The 20,240-nt window shown below is 44.0% G+C and overlaps 2 protein-coding genes and 1 long non-coding RNA gene across 6 annotated transcripts in view; 1 reads left to right on the top strand and 2 right to left on the bottom strand.

Moving 5' to 3' along the window:
* The window catches only part of LOC138980590 (calmodulin-regulated spectrin-associated protein 1-like), an 86,330-nt gene that overhangs the window by 38,600 nt on the left and 27,490 nt on the right, over positions 1–20,240 (top strand). For all 4 annotated transcript variants that reach the window (XM_070353494.1, XM_070353492.1, XM_070353491.1 and 1 more), the window contains exons 3-13: positions 5,051–5,156; positions 6,832–6,941; positions 7,462–7,547; positions 8,582–8,720; positions 9,330–9,471; positions 10,150–10,380; positions 12,641–12,773; positions 13,272–13,415; positions 13,740–16,764; positions 17,095–17,216; positions 19,308–19,588. In XM_070353494.1, the coding sequence (XP_070209595.1) occupies positions 5,051–5,156; positions 6,832–6,941; positions 7,462–7,547; positions 8,582–8,720; positions 9,330–9,471; positions 10,150–10,380; positions 12,641–12,773; positions 13,272–13,415; positions 13,740–16,764; positions 17,095–17,216; positions 19,308–19,588 (4,519 nt within the window). The remainder of the gene's footprint in view (positions 1–5,050; positions 5,157–6,831; positions 6,942–7,461; positions 7,548–8,581; positions 8,721–9,329; positions 9,472–10,149; positions 10,381–12,640; positions 12,774–13,271; positions 13,416–13,739; positions 16,765–17,094; positions 17,217–19,307; positions 19,589–20,240) is intronic.
* Positions 3–2,568, bottom strand: LOC138980265 (uncharacterized). The gene has a single exon (XM_070353116.1). It carries the CDS (start codon positions 2,087–2,089, stop codon positions 164–166), a length of 1,926 nt encoding a protein of 641 aa, XP_070209217.1. The 5' UTR covers positions 2,090–2,568; the 3' UTR covers positions 3–163.
* On the bottom strand, positions 3,541–4,749 carry LOC138980264 (uncharacterized). Its single transcript, XR_011460278.1, has 2 exons — positions 4,435–4,749; positions 3,541–4,150 (listed from the first exon to the last, which is right to left on the bottom strand). It is a non-coding gene; the product is annotated as an uncharacterized lncRNA (long non-coding RNA).

Below are 20,240 nucleotides of genomic sequence, written 5' to 3'. Positions count from 1 at the left end.
CCTTCTTTTTCATTTAACTCACAATTTCCAGTCATGTTGCTTTCTAGCTCAACCATACAAAGTCTTTCTTTAGCATCATCAGTTTTCATATCTTGAGTCTACGACTCTTCCAACATAGTACTACGACTCATGTTTCTGATGCTAAACCGACAAGTAGTCAAAATCAAGCAAACCATTTTCTTGACCTCTTTCTGCGTGTGCCACTAAAGCCTCCAGCAGCAGTAGTCTCTCTTGACTTAGACTTTAATCTGTTCATATCTGCTTGCAACTGAATGAGTTGTTCTCGTACAACTGCCAAGTCCTGATTCGAACACCCAACCTTCTGATCTGGAGTCAGAACCAAAGGTTTATCAGGAGGGTTTCCTCTCTTTGCCTGCGAACGATTAGCCATAGCCGTAACCCCCTCAACATCAGGAAAACAGTCTGCACTCCCTGAAATCCCCGGAATGTTGCCTATTATCAAATCAGCGACAGGATCATTCAGGACGCAACAAACCATTTCTCCCGACACATAAGGTGTCTCAACTTTAACTTTCGCCTGAGGATAAGTAAGGACCTCTCCACCAAATGTCTTACAGTTGACCTTTCTACTGACCCACTGGTCTTTTGACACCAATCCTCTCCGCACTCCAGAAATCGTAGAACCCGTGTCACGGAGTACTGTACACTCACTCCCGTTGACACTACCATGTTCTAACTTCAAACACCCAACTTCCTGCGTAATTGGTGAAACGACTTTCGCAACAGCTGAATTTCCCGACACTTCATGCACCTTCTGGTCTTGGCCCCCAAAGCCATGATCTGTCCGCAAAGGACAATGTCGACGCCAATGACCTTTTTTTCCACAAGACCAACAATCAGCTCCACTCTGTCGGTATGAACCGCCTCTACGACCACCATTACGACTGCGTCTATCTCCACGAGGATAGTATGTATCACTTTGTTTGTGTGCCTGTGCATCAGACGTACCTCTGCCATAGCTCCAGTTACCTTGTCCACGACCAGCAAAACTAGAACCAAACCTCCTAGACTGCGGACCACCTCTACGATTATTGCTTTGTGAAAAAGCAGCTGCAGCGTACTCTTCGTGACTACAAGAACCTGCAGAAAAAATGGTTGGTCCCGACTTTCGTGACAAGTTTTTCCCAGGTCTCGCTAAGCGATAGCTTTCGGCAGCTTTGACCATTTCATCCAAAGTAACTAGACCTCGTTCTCGAATGAAAGTTGCTAAGTCAGCTGATACGCTTTCAAGGAATTGTTCTCCCAGGATCAAGTTCACTAGACCTTCAACATCTGTGGTTATGTCAGATAGCGCAACCCAACGATCAAACAATCGTCGTAACTCAATCCCAAAAGTTTGGAACGGTTCCTTTTCACTTGGACGGATATTTCGGAGCTTTTGTCTAAATGTTTCAGACGTGCACTGAAATTTCTTCAGCAAGTTTTCTTTCAAACATTGGTATGTTAGTTCACCAGCAGCAGCAAGGCTATGGTATAGGTTTAATGCATTGCCCTCTAAAAGAGCAGACAAGTACGTGATCCACCTTGTCTCTTCCCATCCCAGAGATTTTGCATGAGTTTCAAATCTGAACAAGTAAGAGTCTATATCATCTTGCTGTTCTCTGAATGCAGGGAGTCTGGGGTAAACAGGGCGAGCACCTACATTAGTGTGAGAATCCCGACCATTTTGTGGTGCACGTGACCCAGCACTAATTTCAGCCTGCCTAATCTCAAGCTCTCTTTGCTTTAACTGGTGTTCTCTCTCTTTGTCTCTTTCTTCCCGTTCCAATTCTTTTTGTCTTCGACTTTCTTCAATTTGTGCATCTTCCCTTTCTTTTTGCATTTGTCTTTCTTCTCTTTCTTTTTGCATTTGTCTATCTTCCCTTTCTTTTTCTCTTTCCATTTCTTTTTGTCTTCGACTTTCTTCAATTTCCCTTTCTTTTTGCTTTTCATCTTTTTCTCGTTTTCTCTCCAAACGATCAAAACTCTCTTTCACGTATTTCTCACGTTTCTCTGCAGCCAGACCCAAAGTCTCTGCCTGTTTTACAAACTTGTCAAACAACGCATCATAATCATCATCGCTCTCCATTGTGTAAGTTTTGAACTTTCAAAATCACACCAAAATATGACCAAGTTTAGAGAAACAACAAATTTGAAAAAGTTTCAAAGAATAATGCAAGTTCAAGCAATCTACTTGAAATCTGTCAAGTACCACAAAAAATCTTTCACCCGATACAATAGTCAACACAAGACTATATCCAAACACGTTTTGGCGTAAATCTCACGCAAAAATATCCAACAATTTTAATTAAAGTCAAATATTCAGTCAATGAAGTCAAAACGAATCTTCAAACATATATACAAGTACAAACAAAACAACAACCCCAAACCACAAATAGGAGGAAAAATTCAAAGTTCAAAAATACAAACACAAGTAAATACTTAAGACTAATCAACAAGCTAAGTACTAAATCAGAAAATCAAAGCCAAACTAAATAAAGTCCAACTAAAAGAAACGCAGTTGGAAGAAAAATAAAACGAAGTTCCAACAACAAATTTATGAAGTAAAACAATCCATATTAAACTAAAAAAAAACTTAAAGTTATAAATAGTAGCTTAAAATAACTATGTATACACTACTAATGAGATTAACTTAATCTAAATCAACCAGACAACAAAAAATGTAGTTGGAGGCAAATAAAACAAATTCCACAAAAAAAATATTAAAGTGACACAATCACCAAACAGCAGACTAAATTAAACCAAAATTCAAAGTACCTAATCTACTACCATAGCAAATAACAAATCAAAAATAAACTAAAACTTAAACTAATTAAAGTCTATATCAAAATATCACAACTAATTATCTTAATTATTTACAACAAACTTACAAAATCAACAAAACTAATCCTACAAAATCAATACCTAATCAATCACATTAACAAAACAACAACAAAAATTTCAAAATCAAATTAAAAAATTTCAAAGTCAAAAAGAACAAAATTAATCAAAGTTAATCAACAAAGGCAAAGGGCAATAAACAACAGATAGATCCCTATTCCAAAGCAGAAAGAAAAAAATTCCAAATATTTTACAAAATTGAAAGCACAGAAAAGAGCAATGAAAGAGAAATGAAAGACCCCACAGGAAGAAAAATGAAGCTAATCCCTCAGTGCTTAGAACTGTACAGTAAGCACTACCGTAAAACTGGAGACGGTAACAATACAAAACAGGACATGAACGACACAACTATTCAATCTGAAAAATCTCTGTCTGCGTGACCTACTGCCAAAAAGTTCTGAAAACCCAACACAGGGGACAAAATTAAATGTAGTAAAGCAGGGAAACAACTACAAATTTTAGCTAACACAGAGTTATCGGGGTCACCAAATGTTACGGCTGGAATTTACGTGTGTATGTCTGTATGTATGTCTATTCACTCCTATCAGAAATTGTGCATGCTACTCTCTGTTTACTATCTAGCCTTCACACACACACACACACAACACTCCAACCAGGCACAAAGACAAGAACACAGTATAGCCCTTTGCCCCTGCACCTCTATTAGAATGTTCAATAACACAACATAAACATATTATTATACATCCATTCTACAGATCACTTTCGCTCAACATGAAAGTTCTATTTCTGTTAACACACAGAAATCTAACTGCACAAAATTACATACATATTACTTTGTCATGCAGTCTACAGTTCACGTGCACACACGTATAACACTTTAGGCTTTGTTCCGTGAAAGCCCGTCTGTCTCAAAACACACGAAGTCATTGCCTCAAGCAATACTTCTGTCAATATTCACTTCTGCTACACACAGATGACAAAAACCACGACGCTCGACGTCTCATGGTTATTCACTCGGGAAACGTATCTCTGTACAGCTATCACGCTGGTTAATTGCTCTCAGTCGTACTCACAATATACAGTGGCACGCACTGCTTCACCCCACCCACACAACTGTCTCGTGTGGTGGAATGGGACGGGGTTCCCGTTTTGCAGCGCTTCACGCTGTCTCCCCTTCTGCGTTCCCACAGCTCACGGCTGGAGCGTGAGGGTAGAACCTCCCGTCTCGTTCCCCTTCCGCGACCCCTCTCGGCCCGGGATACTTCCGCGACCCACTCGGCCCGGGATGCTAAAATACACAAGTTTAAACTACCATAAGTCTCCATACTTGAATAAACTTTTATGACATTCTTTATCACTACCGTCAACTAACTTATGCGGTTACAGTATATACACCCGCTAACTCATAAGCGACTTCATTTCCGAAAAACATGTAAACATTCCCTTTTCAACAATGGCTGACATCAACGCACACTTTTCAGCTAATTCACACATGACTCTCCCGGTCATTTCTCAAGTCAATATTTCCGAGCAAAATAATATCTCCGAGCAAAATATCAATTCAATAAATACCTGTAAACACAGCAGCTGAATCTACCGATTCAATACCGCGGCACGAGTCCCCAAACGACCTCCAGCGCCCGGTGAGAAACTTTACAATCAGGAGACACTTCTTCTCCTGTCGATAGTCTGCAAAGCTCTGCTGTCTAATCTATCTACAAACGTGACCTCAGTCAATACTCTTCTCTGATTGGTCACATCCCACACGTCACTATACCGCATTGCGTCAACGACATCTCACCGTGCGGTGTCTACTCGAAGTTCGTGGCCCATGAAACTTTGTACACCTGAGTCACATAACTCCAATATATATCTATGTGCAACTCCGTTTGTCACATGTGTGAAAGTGATTATTGCAATCTGCTGTGTGAAAGTGATTATTGCAATCCGCTGTATTGAAGAGATTAATGCAATCTGCTGTGTGAAAGTGATTATTGCAATCCGCTGTGTGAAAGTGATTATTGCAATCCGCTGTGTGAAAGTGATTATTGCAATCCACTGTGTGAAAGTGATTATTGCAATCTGCTGTGTTGAAGAGATTATTGCAATCTGCTGTGTTGAAGAGATAATTGCAATCTGCTGTGTGAAAGTGATTATTGCAATGTGCTGTACTGTGACTGCACCACAGGGTCAGCCTCAGGTCAAGCCCCAGCTGGTCAACTTGATGACATCCAGTGAAGTTTACTGTCAGGCCTGTTCCAACATGTTCACCGACACAGCTTCACAGTGGCAAGGTGGGTATCTCCTTAATTTATTATGATTAACCTGAGAAAAAAAAAATTGGATTGCTCTTTTTCTTGAGCATATTAATTATTATTAAAAAAAACCATGGAGATGCACTCTGAAGTGCATGTGAATGTTGTGGGCGTTGTTTCTGCTGGATCGTGTTTTTCTTGTCCTCAAATTTTGTTTTTTGTTTTTTTCTTTTTGTTGAAAATGAAACACAGCTATACTCTGTTTTTCTATGGATATCTTCTCTGTCGATCTCTCTCATTATCTGTCTGACGCATATCCCAACATACCCCGCTGTCTCTGTGTAACATTGTTGGACTCTCTTTCCCTCCCGTACTCTCTCTCTCTCTCTCTCTCTAGTCTTGCATTCTCCGGATCTTCAGTATGGAATTCGCTGCCAACTGTACTTAAACATATTCCATCAGTCAAGGCCTTTAAAAAACAAACACACAGACATTTGTTCGAAGTCTGATTCAAAGTGAAACAGTTATTGTAACATTGTGGCAATTCGTAAATTGGTTTATTCCGATATCTTAAACCACCCTAATTTAATCAATACATAAACGTGATCTTATAGCTTCACATGTATATTAGCATACGTGTATGCAATTTATGCATGGAAAAAGATACGGGATACGATTCTCTTTTTATGATTGTTGTTTTTCTACACTTGACTTGCCATTTGTTTGCTTGCTCAGTTGTTGTTTTTATTCAGGACCTCATGTTCTTATTGAACGTAACTTTGCACTCATTATTGTCATTATTATTAGTGTTATTATTATCATTATTATTATTTTATTGTTATTAATCTTATTACCATGAAATCATCATCATTGCCTTCATTGCTATTATCATTGTTACTTTTGCTATCTTTATACTTCATAGTTTTTATTTAGTTAATCTATAACTTTTGATTTGCTTTTGAATGTTACTTATTACCATATGTATGTTTCGTCAAATTCGTAGTGTCCATATACTCTTTTCATGTGTTGTTTTGTTCTCGTCTTTGTTTGCAAGGACAGATTGTAAGACTAGGCAGCCAATGCCTAAAATCTCCATCCTTCTGTAATAAAGTTTAATCAATCAATCAATCAATCAATCAATCTCTCTCTCTCTCTCTCTCTCTCTCTCTCTCTCTGTCTCTCTCTCTCTGTCTCTCTCTCTCTGTCTCTCTCTCTCTCTCTCTCTCTCTCTCTCTCTCTCTCTCTCTCTCTCTCTCTCTCTCTCTCTCTCTCTCTCTCTCTCTCTCTCTTTCTAAACCTCTTTTCTCGTTTCTAGCTTTTTCCCATCCCTAATCACCTCCTCAATTGTCTCACCTCACTGATTGACAGAAATGAAAATTAGTTGCGGAACAAGTTGTAAGGAGGGATTCTTCTAATTATTTCAGATCTCAGGCCTGGGAATGATACACCTTTCGTCGTAAATATGACGAAGTCCTTTTCTAATTGTGTAAGAAAAGAGCCTCCGTGTGCCCTTAAAAATGCTTAAAGCGCAACATTTTCCCGTCAGTACGCCCAAACCACTTTCACTCATTCCCAGGCCTGAGATCTGCATAGATGTGTTTCAGAATACAGTACTTATTGTGGAACCTATGCAATCTTAGCTGCTGCTGTGTTTCAGCAAATTTGTTTTTATGCATCCATAAAAAAACACTTTTTTTCTTCTTTTTTTCTGCAGGTCATTGGAGCATTATACAGGTGTTGTCCAGAAAAGGCATCTATGTGGCAGAGGCTGGGGACACTACCGTCACAGAGACAGTTCTCATGCACACAGCTCCCTTCAAAGTTGTAAGCTTTGTGTAGTTAAGGACTTCAAAAACATACAGTGTGGGTTTCCGAGGACAAGGGCAAAATCTTTAAAAAAAATAAAAAATTTAAAAGTTTTAATGAAGTTCGCTAATTCTATTTATACGGGTGCATGTGGCTTTTTATTGGCTGGAAATCATGTGAGCTGACTGTCCCCTATATGCCGGATGAGATTCTTTCAGGATCTTATTTTCCAGTGTTAAAATTAACATTAAGATAGTGAATAAAGAGGTAGCACTGCTGGCCCTGCTGTACAACGTGGCTTTTCTGGGATACAATTTTATACTGAAGAGATATGGCCACTTACAGTAACTGTGAAGCTGGAACTGACCTTTCACCAGCCTGGGAATTCAAGAAAAACAAAAATGAGCAGAATTTATAAATATAAAATGAATCAAACTTGGACTTCTTTTAAGGGGTGCTGGTGAAGGAGTATCATTCACTTTCTTTCCATGTCATGTGGATGATTTAGGTTTGATATAACACATTTGTAATTTTCCAGGCTGCCCACCTGTCGTTGATAGACGCCCTGATGAAGGCCTACGCCAGTGAGATTGCCAGCGTAGAGAGAATCGTGCAGGCTGTCAGGTAGGTGTCTGAAACTTGTCTGAAGGTAAAGCTTTGAGGAAAGTTTCACAAGAAATGATTTTTGTGGCCTAGCTGTGAATCTGATCGCAGAAAGGAGCATTGTGTTTGTTTGTTTGTTCGTTCATGGGCTGAAACTCCCACGGCTTTTACATGTATGACCGTTTTTACCCCGCCATTTAGGCAGCCATACTCCGCTTTCGGAGGAAGCATGCTGGGTATTTTCGTGTTTCTATAACCCACCGAACTCTGACATGGATTACAGGATCTTTTTCATGCGCACTTGGTCTTGTGCTTGCGTGTACACACGGGGGTGTTCGGACACCGAGGAGAGTCTGCACACAAAGTTGACTCTGAGAAATAAATCTCTCGCCGAACGTGGGGACGAACTCACGCTGACAGCGGCCAACTGGATACAAATCCAGCGCGCTACCGACTGAGCTACATCCCCGCCCGAAGCATTGTGTAAAATTGTACCATGTGCAACACAGAAACTGTATTGTTCATTGTTCAACATTTTGTAGGGGGTTCCTTAACCCCTTCACTGCCACAGTGGTAGTAACTTATCCGAACGGTCTATGGGAAAGAACTGTGTTTAGAACCCCTACAAGTACTTGGACAGTGGTTACCTCCCATTTAGTTTTCAGAAATGTCCTGAAATGTTGTTGACACAAATCCCACGTATGAGATACGGTTATGGGCGTACGATAAACAGAAAATGACCACGTATTACATACGGGGTGGGCAGTGAAGGGGTTAATCAAGCCTAAAGTTACGTTGTTGCGTCTCTCTTTTGTTGTTGTTGTTGTCTCCCTTTTGTTGTTGTTGTTGTTGTTGTTGTTCTTGTTCTTCTTGTTCTTGTTCTTGATCTTGTTGTTAACAGAAAACATATGAATGCCAAAGCTTCGTGCAGCAAGCTTTGTGAAGTCGACTTCGCCCAATTGATATCACACTTAACCTGACGAGTTGGAGGGAGGGCAGGTAGCACAAGGGCGGTAACACGTGTAAATCATCTACATCATGACCATGTGTTTCAGACGTTACTCTAGCTTCAACGCGTCGAGCGAGCTGCCCGGGGGGGTGGAGGAAGCTCTCATGTTCTGGGTCAACAAGACCTGTGCTGCCCTCGTCAACAGGGGGGACCTGGAGATCATACAGGGAGAATCCAACCAGAAGGTACTCTTGATACCGGCAAGATATTTTTTCTTATGTTTTTTTTCATTTTCATTACTTGATTGTCCCATTGCTGGGAAATCCGGGTCGCTTCCTCCCATGGAAAGCTAGCAGCAACAGAGTCACGCTACCCAGGAGTGTGCGTGTCTGAGTGTAAACTGTAATCAGCCACCTTCGTTTGTGGCAGAATGACTGTGGTCTGTTATGTGCCACCGTGGTGACACGGGGATGGAACATGGATACCATCTTCAAGTCTGCACATTCAGTTGACCCGTGTCCGTCCCGGCCTGGATTCTCGTATCACAAGTCCAGTGCTCTACCAACTGAGCTACCGGGCCCCCATATGGGTCTTCTGGTTTGTCTTCAGAAGAAGGGTTGAAATCACTGCCACCAGGTTGCCTCATGAGCTTTTTCTACAAATTATAAAAAGATCATTGAATGCTGAATATTTTTGTTCAGATGTCATGTAGGGATAAATGAATGTTTGGTTCTCTAAATTCTTTACATCTTGATTATGCTGTCAGTGAAATGAGCACCAATCTATTTAACTTATCCAAATTTCTCAGATGTGAAAAGTTGTGCAACGTGTTGTGTTCAATTTTGTTTGTACAGGTGCGAATTGTGAGCAAATCTACTCCACCACGGGACTCCAAAACCATTCCTAAGATGGAGAATCTGATGAGTGATCTTGGTGACGGCTGTTCTGTGGGTGCTACCATTGCCTTTTATCAGCCAGAGTCTTTGCCTGTGGCAGGTAATGGGTGTGTGTGTCTGTCTGTCTGTGTGTGTGCATCCATTTGTGTGTTAAATGCTTTGTCTTGCAGTCTTCATTCCAGTCTGACTTTTTCTTGAGGGGGGGGGGGGGGTGCTTTGGACAGAGTGGGATGCGCTAAGGGCATGTGGAAGGGTGGAAGATCATGTGATTGCACCTAATTAGGACAATATTAATTACTACTTTGTGATATTCAGGTGTATCATTGCATCAAGGAATGTTCCTGCACCATTACCCTCTCCTCACCACCTCATCCCACCCACCCACACACACACACACACACACACACACACACACACACACACACAAACCACACAAACCACACAAAAACCAAACCCAGAACAAACAAAACTAAAGAAGGAATAAGAGATCAAACAGTCAGTTCTACAGTATGGGCGTTAACGGTTGAAATGAGAAAATATCGGAAAATAATTGGCTGCGGGTATAACCTACCGGTTTGTTTTTTTAGAACAACTGGGTTTTATTTGCTGGTAAAACAACAAAACCAGTACTCTGATTTGGACTCTTACTGGTTCTAATGACCAGCCTACCATTTTTTTCTGGATAGTTTTTATCATAAAAGTTTGCGTACCAGTTTGAAAAAATATTAGCGCCATCACTGGTTCTAGATGTTTATTAGCATTTTCTTTCTTTCCGCAGACGTCTGCCTTAAGGACTGCGTGGGTATAGCGGACTCCTTGTACAACCTTCGCCTGATTCGCACCTTCTGCGAGCGCCACCTGGTGTTGAAATGTTTTCACTTCACCTACGAGGACCTCCTGTATGGCCGTGAGAATCTCCACGAGAACGTGCTGGTCTTCATGGCGGAGCTGTTCTACCTGTTGGAGGCGTGTGTTCAGGCCGATAGCGGCAAGGAGGGTGCAGGGGAAGGTATGTTGCGTGAATTGTTGCGTCTTTTTTTGTTGTTGGTGTTGGTGGTGGTGTTGTTGTTGGTGTTGATGTTATTGTCTTCATGGCGGAGCTGTTCTACCTGTTGGAGGCGTGTGTTCAGGCTGAGAGCGGCAAGGAGGGTGCAGGGGAAGGTACGCGTGAATTGTTGCATCATTCTTTGTTTGTTTTTGTTGTTGTTGCCCCGTGGAAGTGACATCACATACTGAAAGAAGTGCTACCGTTTGAGATTCAATCAGATAACTTCACATGGTGCAAAATCGATTTATTGCCAACAAAAAAACACACATTGTACCTCATTGTTTTAACAGGAAGAAAGGAAAGTACAGTCAAACAAGTCCACGAGGACCGCCCAAGATACTGACCAAAAGTTATTGTTATAGACAGGTGGTCTCTATGAAAAGGTGAATGATTTTATAAAAAAATAAATAAATAAATAAAAAAACTCACGGGAGATTCTTTTGGGTGGTCAGAATAGGCAGATGCTAGTCATCAAGCGGTGCACGTACAGGTAGCTAGTGTAGGTTTGGCTGTACAGTTGAACATGCCCTGGCCACCACCTCTCAATAACGAACACCTGCGCATTTCGACCACCATGAAGGATCCCTAACAAGTTTCTTGTTTGTATAGAATTCACCTTTCCATAGCAACCACCTGTTAATAACACCACTTTTGCTGGGTCCCATAGGTGGTTGCTATAGACAGGTTCGACTATATCTGTCATTACAGTGGAGTCCGGGTACAACCAATCTCAAGGGAGATACATTTTAGTTTGTTATATCAGTAATTCGCTGTAGAGTTTTCAACCCTAAATGGCCTCAAGACAAGTTTTCCCACTCACCTTCAAATGATCGTCCCATCGATCTTTCCTTGGAGAGTACAATCTCTGCCTGTTTTCAACAGCTTCATAATATAATCCATAGAGAGCTCTAGCAAACTAACAGTGGGAGGTGCACAAAAAGCGTCAGTTTTCACGATAAAACTTTGACTCGCTCATTCACGGGACATAACTGCACTCCGGACTGTCCACAGTGTTGAGCAATTTAGGAGACTTCACTGCCTGAGGAGAGTATTGATTCAAATGAACGCGTGGTTCTATATCGCGTCACTCGGTCACGGATCGGAGAAAACAAAAAACAGTTCCAGATTTCGAAACCATGTTCGTCAGCCATTGTTTTTAGCAAGACAGACCACATGTGCACGAGCTTCGCTGACGTACATCGCAAAATGTCATGACGTCACCACAACTTTTGGTTGTGGTTCAATCTGTGCACCTTCCGCTGTTAGTTTGTTCAGAGTTCGCTCATCACGCGATGTGCACTTGTGTTTGTGTATTTTTGTGTATTTTTGAGTCACTTGAGAAAAAGTGACTCTATGTAATCGGTCAGTGTTAGTCTGTCCGGCCGGCCGTCCGTCCGTCCGTAGACACCACCTTAACGTTGGACTTTTCTCGGAAACTATCAAAGCGATCGGGCTCATATTTTGTTTAGTTGTGACCTCCAATGACCTCTACACTTTAACGATGGTTTCGTTGACCTTTGACCTTTTTCAAGGTCACAGGTCAGCGTCAAAGGAAAAATTAGACATTTTATATCTTTGACAAAGTTCATCGGATGTGATTGAAACTTTGTAGGATTATTCTTTACATCAAAGTATTTACATCTGTAGCCTTTTACGAACGTTATCAGAAAAACAAGGGAGATAACTAGCCTTTTCTGTTCGGCAACACACAACTTAACGTTGGGCTTTTCTCGGAAACTATAAAAGTGACCGGGCTCAAATTTTATGTGAACGTGACTCATTGTGTTGTGAATAGCAATTTCTTCCTGTCCATCTGATGCCTCATATAATATTCAGAACTGCGAAAGTGACTCGATCGAGCGTTTGCTCTTCTTGTTGTCTTTGGAGACAATTATTGACATCAGTTCGTTGTAGCCTTATGACTTTTAGAGACAAAACTGTTCTGGGGCGATGAAAACGTGTTTGTTAAAAGAGGGGTTCGTTATGCAAATGAGTTCAAAAGGTTCGATGTAGCCGGAAAGTAACAAGTAAGAAATAGAAGGCTGTCTGCCGGGAAATCAATGGCAGTTCGTTAAAAGAGGGATTTCGTTATACCCAGGTTCGTTATAGCTGGACTCCACTGTATAATGTTCTGGTTGTTTACAGGGGCAGTGCAAGCCTCTGGGAGACGGATACAGATCGAGTCGTTCGACTATATCTGTAATGTTCTGCTTGTTTACAGGGGCAGTGCAAGCCTCAGGGAGACGGATACAGAGTCCCGGCATTCCACAGGTCAGCAGTGCCACCAAAAGGAGTTTCCAGAAAACGCCTGACGACAGTCGTCATCCAACTGAAAAGATCACAGCCACTCCGAGGTTGGTACAGAATAACTTGAATGTATGGTTGATGAAGTTATGCTGTTAGTCAAGAAGCTGTGTTTGTATTTGGCCTTAGACTGTTCAAAATTCAGTTAACAAAAGGGGGGAGGGGGTGAAGAAGAGTCAAAGTATCATTTTTAACAAAATCTTCAATGAGGTACACTAAATATCGTTATGTACGTTCAATATTTCTTTACCACCAAAATAACTAATTTACCAGCACTGACTTTCATTAGAATTGACGTGGTCTCAGTTCCAAAACTCACAAAGTTGACGAGTGATGCATCATACACGGAATGATTAATGGTAAATGAATAGATGTTTTGACAGAATTTATCAGTGACAATAGCATTCGATCCGTGTTGCTTTGATGGGCGCAACTTTTGCACTGCCAATAAAACCTCAGAGTCATTTTCGAACATTGATTATCATTAGCATTCAAAATACAAACAATATGGTTTATGAAGTGCTTTCTTCTGCATTCTGTGTTTGCAGTAGTTTGCCATCTCGTCAACAACCACTGCTACAGAGGCGTACTACCCCCTCTCGTCGATCCCAGTCGCTGTCTTTGCCCCAGGAGAGGGAAACTGTGCGACGTTCTGTCATAGCCTGGCAGGATGATCAAGACATTCGGGAGAGGTGTGTGCGTGCGTGCGTGTCTGTTGGTGTGTCTGTTTGTGTCAGTGTGATACTGTGATTTTAGCAGCGTTCAGTACGTGTTACCAGTAATGCAGTCATTTTGAAAATTCTGTTTAAACTGTTTTATATTAAGATTTTGTGTTCATGCATACTTTGTTTTACAATAAGAGTATTATTTGTCTACTAATCTTTAACCATAAATATCAAGTGACTTACCTTGACATTATGGTATCAGAGAAGGCATGAATTCATACACAAATTGTGAGGCTGTCACATTTATTTGCTCGTGACTTGTGTTTTTAATGCTTGTTTCTTTCTCTGCAGGGGCAGCAATGGATCCACTCTGCTGGAAAACGTCTCTGTGTCCTGGGACGCTGACGACACTGACTTTGACCCAGTTTCAAGCGCCGACCTTGCCGACTTCGAGTTCACAGGTCACAACCAGTCCCGCAATTCCAACCTGGATGACCCCAACCACCCGGAGTTCCTTGACATGACCAGCGTCACGCCTGGTCACACTTCCGCACGGTTAGGGGGTCGTCACAGCGTGTCGGGGGCAAGCACTGACCGCCAGGAACCCCTGATGCCCGCCAAGCTGCGGCCGGCCAAAGAGAAAGTCAACAATCACAGCAAGGCGGAAGAGAGAGGGGATCGAACCCCCAAGAAGAAGATGTTCTCGCCCACCAAGCCCACCAAGGGAAAGCTCTCCCCTCCTGGAGGCTCGGTACAAGGGAGAGTCAGTCCGTCCGGCGGGAGTGGGGTTGGTGGAGGAGGTGAGGAGACTGCGTCTCAGCGATCGAGCGGCTCATCCATGGACGAGACCATCGTGACCCCGCTCGCTTCGGTGGATTTTGCGACCCCTCGAAGCGGCGACACCATCACGAGCAGCTCAGACACCACAGCTCCTGCAACACAACAACAAGTTCAACAACAACAACCACAAAGGCCAGGATCTCACCCAGCGTATGACGCCTTCATGATTGCGCCCGACTCCTCCACAGAAATTCCCCTGACGACTCCCCGAAGAACAGCCAGCAGAGTAGCGGGGCAGGGGGAGCCACCGGCCACCAGCTACACACTGGAGAGCCAGGTCTGTGATTCTCAGACAGCGCGAGACTTGGGCCTGCCTGTGATTGGCCAGAGCACCAGCGACTTTGTCGGAGAAGGAGCAGTGCGACAGGTAGGAGCCTCCAGGGAGGGCAGCATCGGAAGCAGTCGCAGTTCCGGAGATTTCTCTGACCACGAGTCGCACAAGATTCACCAGGATCACAAAGCCAGGGAGTCGCTGAAGCATTCCCCTCGGCGTGTGGGCGAAATGCCGAAATATCCATCTCACGCCCCCCCTCCAGCCTTGTCCCATCCCCTCGCTGACATGGGCGGCGTTCCCAAGCCTGGTCAGCTCATCACTGATCACTTGCCGGACTCCGGCGACATGCACAAGAAGCCGGGCACCACCAGCTTTGCACAGATCCGGCGCATGAAAGGGATAGGCAACGTTGATAACTCTGGTGTGGTGTACATGCAGCAGGAGCAGAGGGACCAGGGTGGCCATGCTGGTAGTGGTGGTAGTAGCCTCAAGGCCGCCTTCCAGCAGAAAGCCGACAGCGCCAAGAGAGCGACTTTTGCTCGTCTGCCGAATGAAACTACCTGGCAGCAGAGCGCTCAGAGAAACGCCGCTCAGGGGGCTGTGCCTTCCGGGGGCGCTGGTGCTGGGGCTTCCGCCAGTAACGGAGAACACAGCAGTCCCCCTACTACGGAGTTATCGCAGCTGCGGCTGAAACTGGAGGAGAAGAGGAGGGAGATAGAGAGGAAGAAACACCAGCAGGAGGTGCACACCGCCAAGATGCGACAGCGCCTGGGAAAAGCGGCCTTCATGCGAGTCATCAACAAGCAGGACGTACCGGCAGGCTCCGCTGGTGTTTTCTGCGCGCAACCAGGGCTGACGGGCTTGAGAGGGGGGAGGGATTTGACGGACAGCGCACCACTGGTCAACCCTCCCTCCTGCCTTACGCAAGCTCTGCTACAGGAAAGGCTGGGGCAGGTTGGGCTAGACGAAGCCAGTCGCCCAGCCACCCTCACCACCCATTCCCCCATTTCGTCAAACTCCACGTCAGCGTCAGAATCCCCCTCTACTGCTGCTGGTGGGCGGTCGTTCTCGCGGGAAGGAATCCAACAGACTATCGATGGTGTGCGTAGACGGTGGTTTCACGGCAGTGACCCAGAAGGGGACGTCATTCGCTCCAAAGAGCTGGAAGACGAGAATGGTGTCCCCGTCAGCGAACTGAGCAGTGACATGATGCAGAGTTGCCCCCCTTCTATGGCCGCGGCTGCTTTCGGATATTCTCCTCAACCGTCATCCTGTTTGGGTCAGGAGGCCCGAGCCTCCCCCGTGCCTGTTGTGGAGCCTGAACGTGTGTTAACTGAACGTGTGTTAACTGAACGTGTGTTAACGCGAGACAGTCCCCCCATGCACCCGCAGGTCAGGGAGGTCAGCCAATCACCACGCAGGACGCCCGAGAGAGGGATTTCGTCGGGCGGCGGGGAACAGGAGTACGACCAATCGTTGGACAACCTGAACCGAAGCCTAACGGAGCTTCAAGGGGAGATCAAGAGACTGACGCTACAGCAGCAAGAACAGTTTCGCACCACGCACTCGCCCCAGGGAGTCCCTGCCGAGCCAGGCTTCCCTCAGCATCCCCCTCATCAGCCATCACCCCCTCATCTCCAACCCCCTCACCAACAACCCCCTCACCACCAACCACCATCGCCGCAACATCAGCAAAAACCAGCACAACCGCAACAACCACTACAACCGCCAAGCTCAAGAACAGCTCACGGGGGGAGAATCGCCGCCCAGCACCCACCTCTGTCCAACCACACCTCCCACCTGTCCTCCCCCTCCCTCGTTCCCTCCACCATGGACCCCCCTTCTCCCCCCTCCTCCATCGCCTCCCACCCCCACCCAGCCTTTGCCCCGGAAGAAGAAGAAGCAGAAGCGGTGTCTCAGGAAGACGATTCGTCGTCAGGGAACGGTTTCTTCATATCTATGGGAGAAGACACCCCTCGTAGGCCCAAACCCAAACCCAAACTGGGTAAAGGGCGTGATGGATCTGTCAGTCGAAAAGACTCAAGCGATGTGAGTGACATGGGAGGGGCGGAGTTTCAGAGAGTCCCGCCTCTTCACGGTGGTGGCAGTGATAGCAGTGGGGGTGGGGCTTTGGCTGTGGGCGGAGAGGCAGAGAGCAGCCATTCCGGTTCTCACACCTCCTTGCAGGGCGGATCGGATGACGGCTCGTCGGGATTCACTTATATGGTGGGAGCGGGGCAAGAGGCCTCGGTTACAGATTCGGTGAGATATTTTTTTGTTCTTCGGAGTTTATGTAAAACGTCGGTGAATGTGCATGGAATTCTGAGAGTTTGATAGGCGTTTTGACAGTCAGTATGGTGCAAGGAAAAAAATATACTGGGATACTTTTTATGTGTATGTATGTGTTCTCGTGTGTGTGTGTGTGTGTGTGTGTGTGTGTGTGTGTGTGTGTGTGATTTTGTAAAAACAATGCTTACTTGGTCATTTGCATCTGCTTTGGTCTTTCGTGTGTGTATGTGTGTGTGAGTGTGTGTGTGATTTTGTAAAAACAGTGCTTACTTGGTCATTTGAACCTTACTTGGTCTTGCGCAGGACCTAGAGATGCAGAAGAAGAAGGAGAGGATAATACAGGCACAGATACGACGGAAGGAGGAGCAGGAGCGCAAAAAAATGGAAAAAGAGATGGAGACACAACGTCGAATGCAAAAGAAAATGTAAGACAAGTTCAGCTAAATCAACAGCAAGATTTGAAATATTTGAGAACTGTAGAAGTCACTGTTTTTTCACCAGTAGGACTGAAAAGCTTTGAGATCATTGATGGCGCTAGTATTTTTTTCAAACCGGTACGCAAACCTTTATGGTGCAAACAGTTCAGAAAAAAACGGTAGGCTGGTCATTGGAACCAGTAACAGTCCAACTCAGAGTACTGCTTTTTGACTCACATGCGAAGCAAAAGTGAGTCTATGTACTCACCCGAGTCGTCCGTCCGTCCGTCCGTCCGGAAAACTTTAACGTTGGATATTTCTTGGACACTATTCAGTCTATCAGTACCAAATTTGGCAAGATGGTGTATGATGACAAGGCCCCAAAAAACATACATAGCATCTTGACCTTACTTCAAGGTCAAGGTCGCAGGGGCCATAAATGTTGTCTTAAAAACAGCTATTTTTCACATTTTTCCCATTTTCTCTGAAGTTTTTGAGATTCAATACCTCACCTATATATGATATATAGGGCAAAGTAAGCCCCATCTTTTGATACCAGTTTGGTTTACCTTGCTTCAAGGTCAAGGTCACAGGAGCTCTTCAAAGTTGGATTGTATACATATTTTGAAGTGACCTTGACCCTGAACTATGGAAGATAACTGTTTCAAACTTAATTATGTGGGGCACATGTTATGCTTTCATCATGAGACACATTTGGTCACATAAGGTCAAGGTCACTTTGACCCTTATGAAATGTGACCAAAATAAGGTAGTGAACCACTAAAAGTGACCATATCTCATGGTAGAAAGAGCCAATAAGCACCATTGTACTTCCTATGTCTTGAATTAACAGCTTTGTGTTGCATGACCTTGGATGACCTTGACCTTGGTCAAGGTCACATGTATTTTGGTAGGAAAAATGTGTAAAGCAGTTCTTAGTGTATGATGTCATTGCTAGGTTTAGTTATTTGACCTTGACCCTGAAGCATGCGAGTCGTATGGCCTTTGCCCTTCTTGTGTTGTTTTAACAGCGAAAAAAACCCGATAGTTCTAAAAATCAACCGATAGACTTACCGGCAGCCAATTTTGTTCCGGTATTTTCTCATTTCAACCGGTAAAATACTGGTAATTACCGGTTAACGCCAATACTGGAGATGTTGTTCTTGTTTTGTCCCTCAGCGTTCGAACTTACACGGATAGAAGGCGAGCGTTTCTTTAAAGTTTGATCGTTGTTTTCAGTGTTTCTCTGTCTTATTTGGTCACTTTGGGGCGGGGATGTAGCTCAGTCGGTAGCGCGCTGGATTTGTATCCAGTTGACCGTTGTCAGCGTGAGTTCGTCCCCACGTTCGGCGAGAGATTTATTTCTCAGAGTCAACTTTGTGTGCAGACTCTCCTCGGTGTCCGAACACCCCCGTGTGTACACGCAAACACAAGGCCAAGTGCGCACAAAAAAGATCCTGTAATCCATGTCAGAGTTCGGTGGGTTTATAGAAACACGAAAATACCCAGCATGCTTCCTCCAAAAACGGCGTATGACTGCCTAAATGGCGGGGTAAAAAACGGTCATACACGTAAAATTCCACTCGTGCAAAAAACACGAGTGTACGTGGGAGTTTCAGCCCACGAACGCAGAAGAAGAAGAAGAAATTTGGTCACTTTCACAGCTTTGTTAACTGACAATCCATAGAGCTAGTAAATGTTCCCAAAGGTAAATTTAAAAAATCTTTCCTTTCAATGATTTTCTTCATAAATTCCACAGATGCATGGGTGGGATTCTTCCGGTATATGCCGGAAATTCGGATTCGATTATGGCCTCTTTTTTTTCTCTCTTTTTGTTTTGTTTTTTGTGTGATTCGGTTGAGGTTCAGGATTCATGGCATTATTCAGTCCCACCCATGTAGATGTTGAAGTTTTTTTTACAGTTATGCATCTGAAAGCTGTGCTTATCATCTTGATAAGTGTTGTGAAATGCTTTCATGGTACATGTAAAACCATAAGGGACATGTTCCTGGGTGTGACCCCGACTTTAGCATCTCATCATCTTAAAAAGAAGAAAATCTTTGGTACTGATGGTGTACAACTCAGTTCTGTGCCCGATAGGTTGAAGGAGGAGGAACAGGAGAAGAAGAAGGCGGAAGAAAAATCACGCCGGGAGGCCATCTTCCAAAAATACCTGCAGAAAAAACAGGACCAGGATGAAGAAAAGCCATCGGCCGTTGCTGTCACCAGACGAGAACGCTCCAACAGCAGTCAACCGCGACCAAAGTCCATGTTCGTTAAAGCGCGAGGAGGAGACTCGGGTGAAGTGACGCCGAGGGGTCTGTCTGCCCATAGCTCTCAGGAAGATTTGTCGTCCAACACGAGTCCCTCTGGGTCCAATGGTAAGCGGGTTGTGGAGGGTTTAGTTTGGCGGAGGTTGGAAGAGAGTTGTGTTGTTGTGTTAATGGTTGGTGTTTTAAGTGTTCTTCGTTGTTGTTTTGATTGTTTTCTGTCTATTTCTGTGTGTGTTTGAGGGAGGGGGGGCGTGAGAGAATGGTAAGATTAAACTTACTACTACTACTGTTCGGGTAAAAGGGGGTTGGGAGGGGGTTGAAGATCAAACTTTGTACTGCAACTGTTATACTTATAATGGCTGAGTGATTCACAGAAGTTGAGGATTCAGTTGCTTTTTTTAGATCTTTATGCTGTAATCATTTGGAAAAGGCAAAGATGAACATTAGTAAAAGAAATATGAAGCGGGATACAGATTCAGAATATTTGGACTCGTGTGACGGAAATGTCAAGTAAAATTTATGCAGACTAAAAGGGAGTACGATAATTGCATGATTCTGATACAGTAAAGATAATGATGATGATAGTAATGATAACAGAGATAGCGAACGAGAAGAAGAAGATAACAGAGATGATCTCTTTACCTGAGAAAAATAGAAATGGTCATTGTGTTAAGAATAATGTTGAGAATGATCCATGGGGTTGATGTTAGTTCAAGCTGTTGTGGAGTATGTCTTGCAACGCACATGCAGGTCACCGGGT

The sequence above is a fragment of the Littorina saxatilis genome, linkage group LG11, assembly GCF_037325665.1.
Source record: "Littorina saxatilis isolate snail1 linkage group LG11, US_GU_Lsax_2.0, whole genome shotgun sequence".
Taxonomy (NCBI): Eukaryota; Metazoa; Mollusca; class Gastropoda; order Littorinimorpha; family Littorinidae; genus Littorina; species Littorina saxatilis.
Note: the sequence above shows the minus strand (reverse complement) of the source record. Positions and strands in the feature narration are given on the sequence as shown.

What these genes read in the sequence shown, in the direction of transcription:
- LOC138980265 (XM_070353116.1), bottom strand. Translation starts at nt 2,089, where the DNA reads ATGGAGAGCGATGATGATTATGATGCGTTGTTTGACAAGTTTGTAAAA.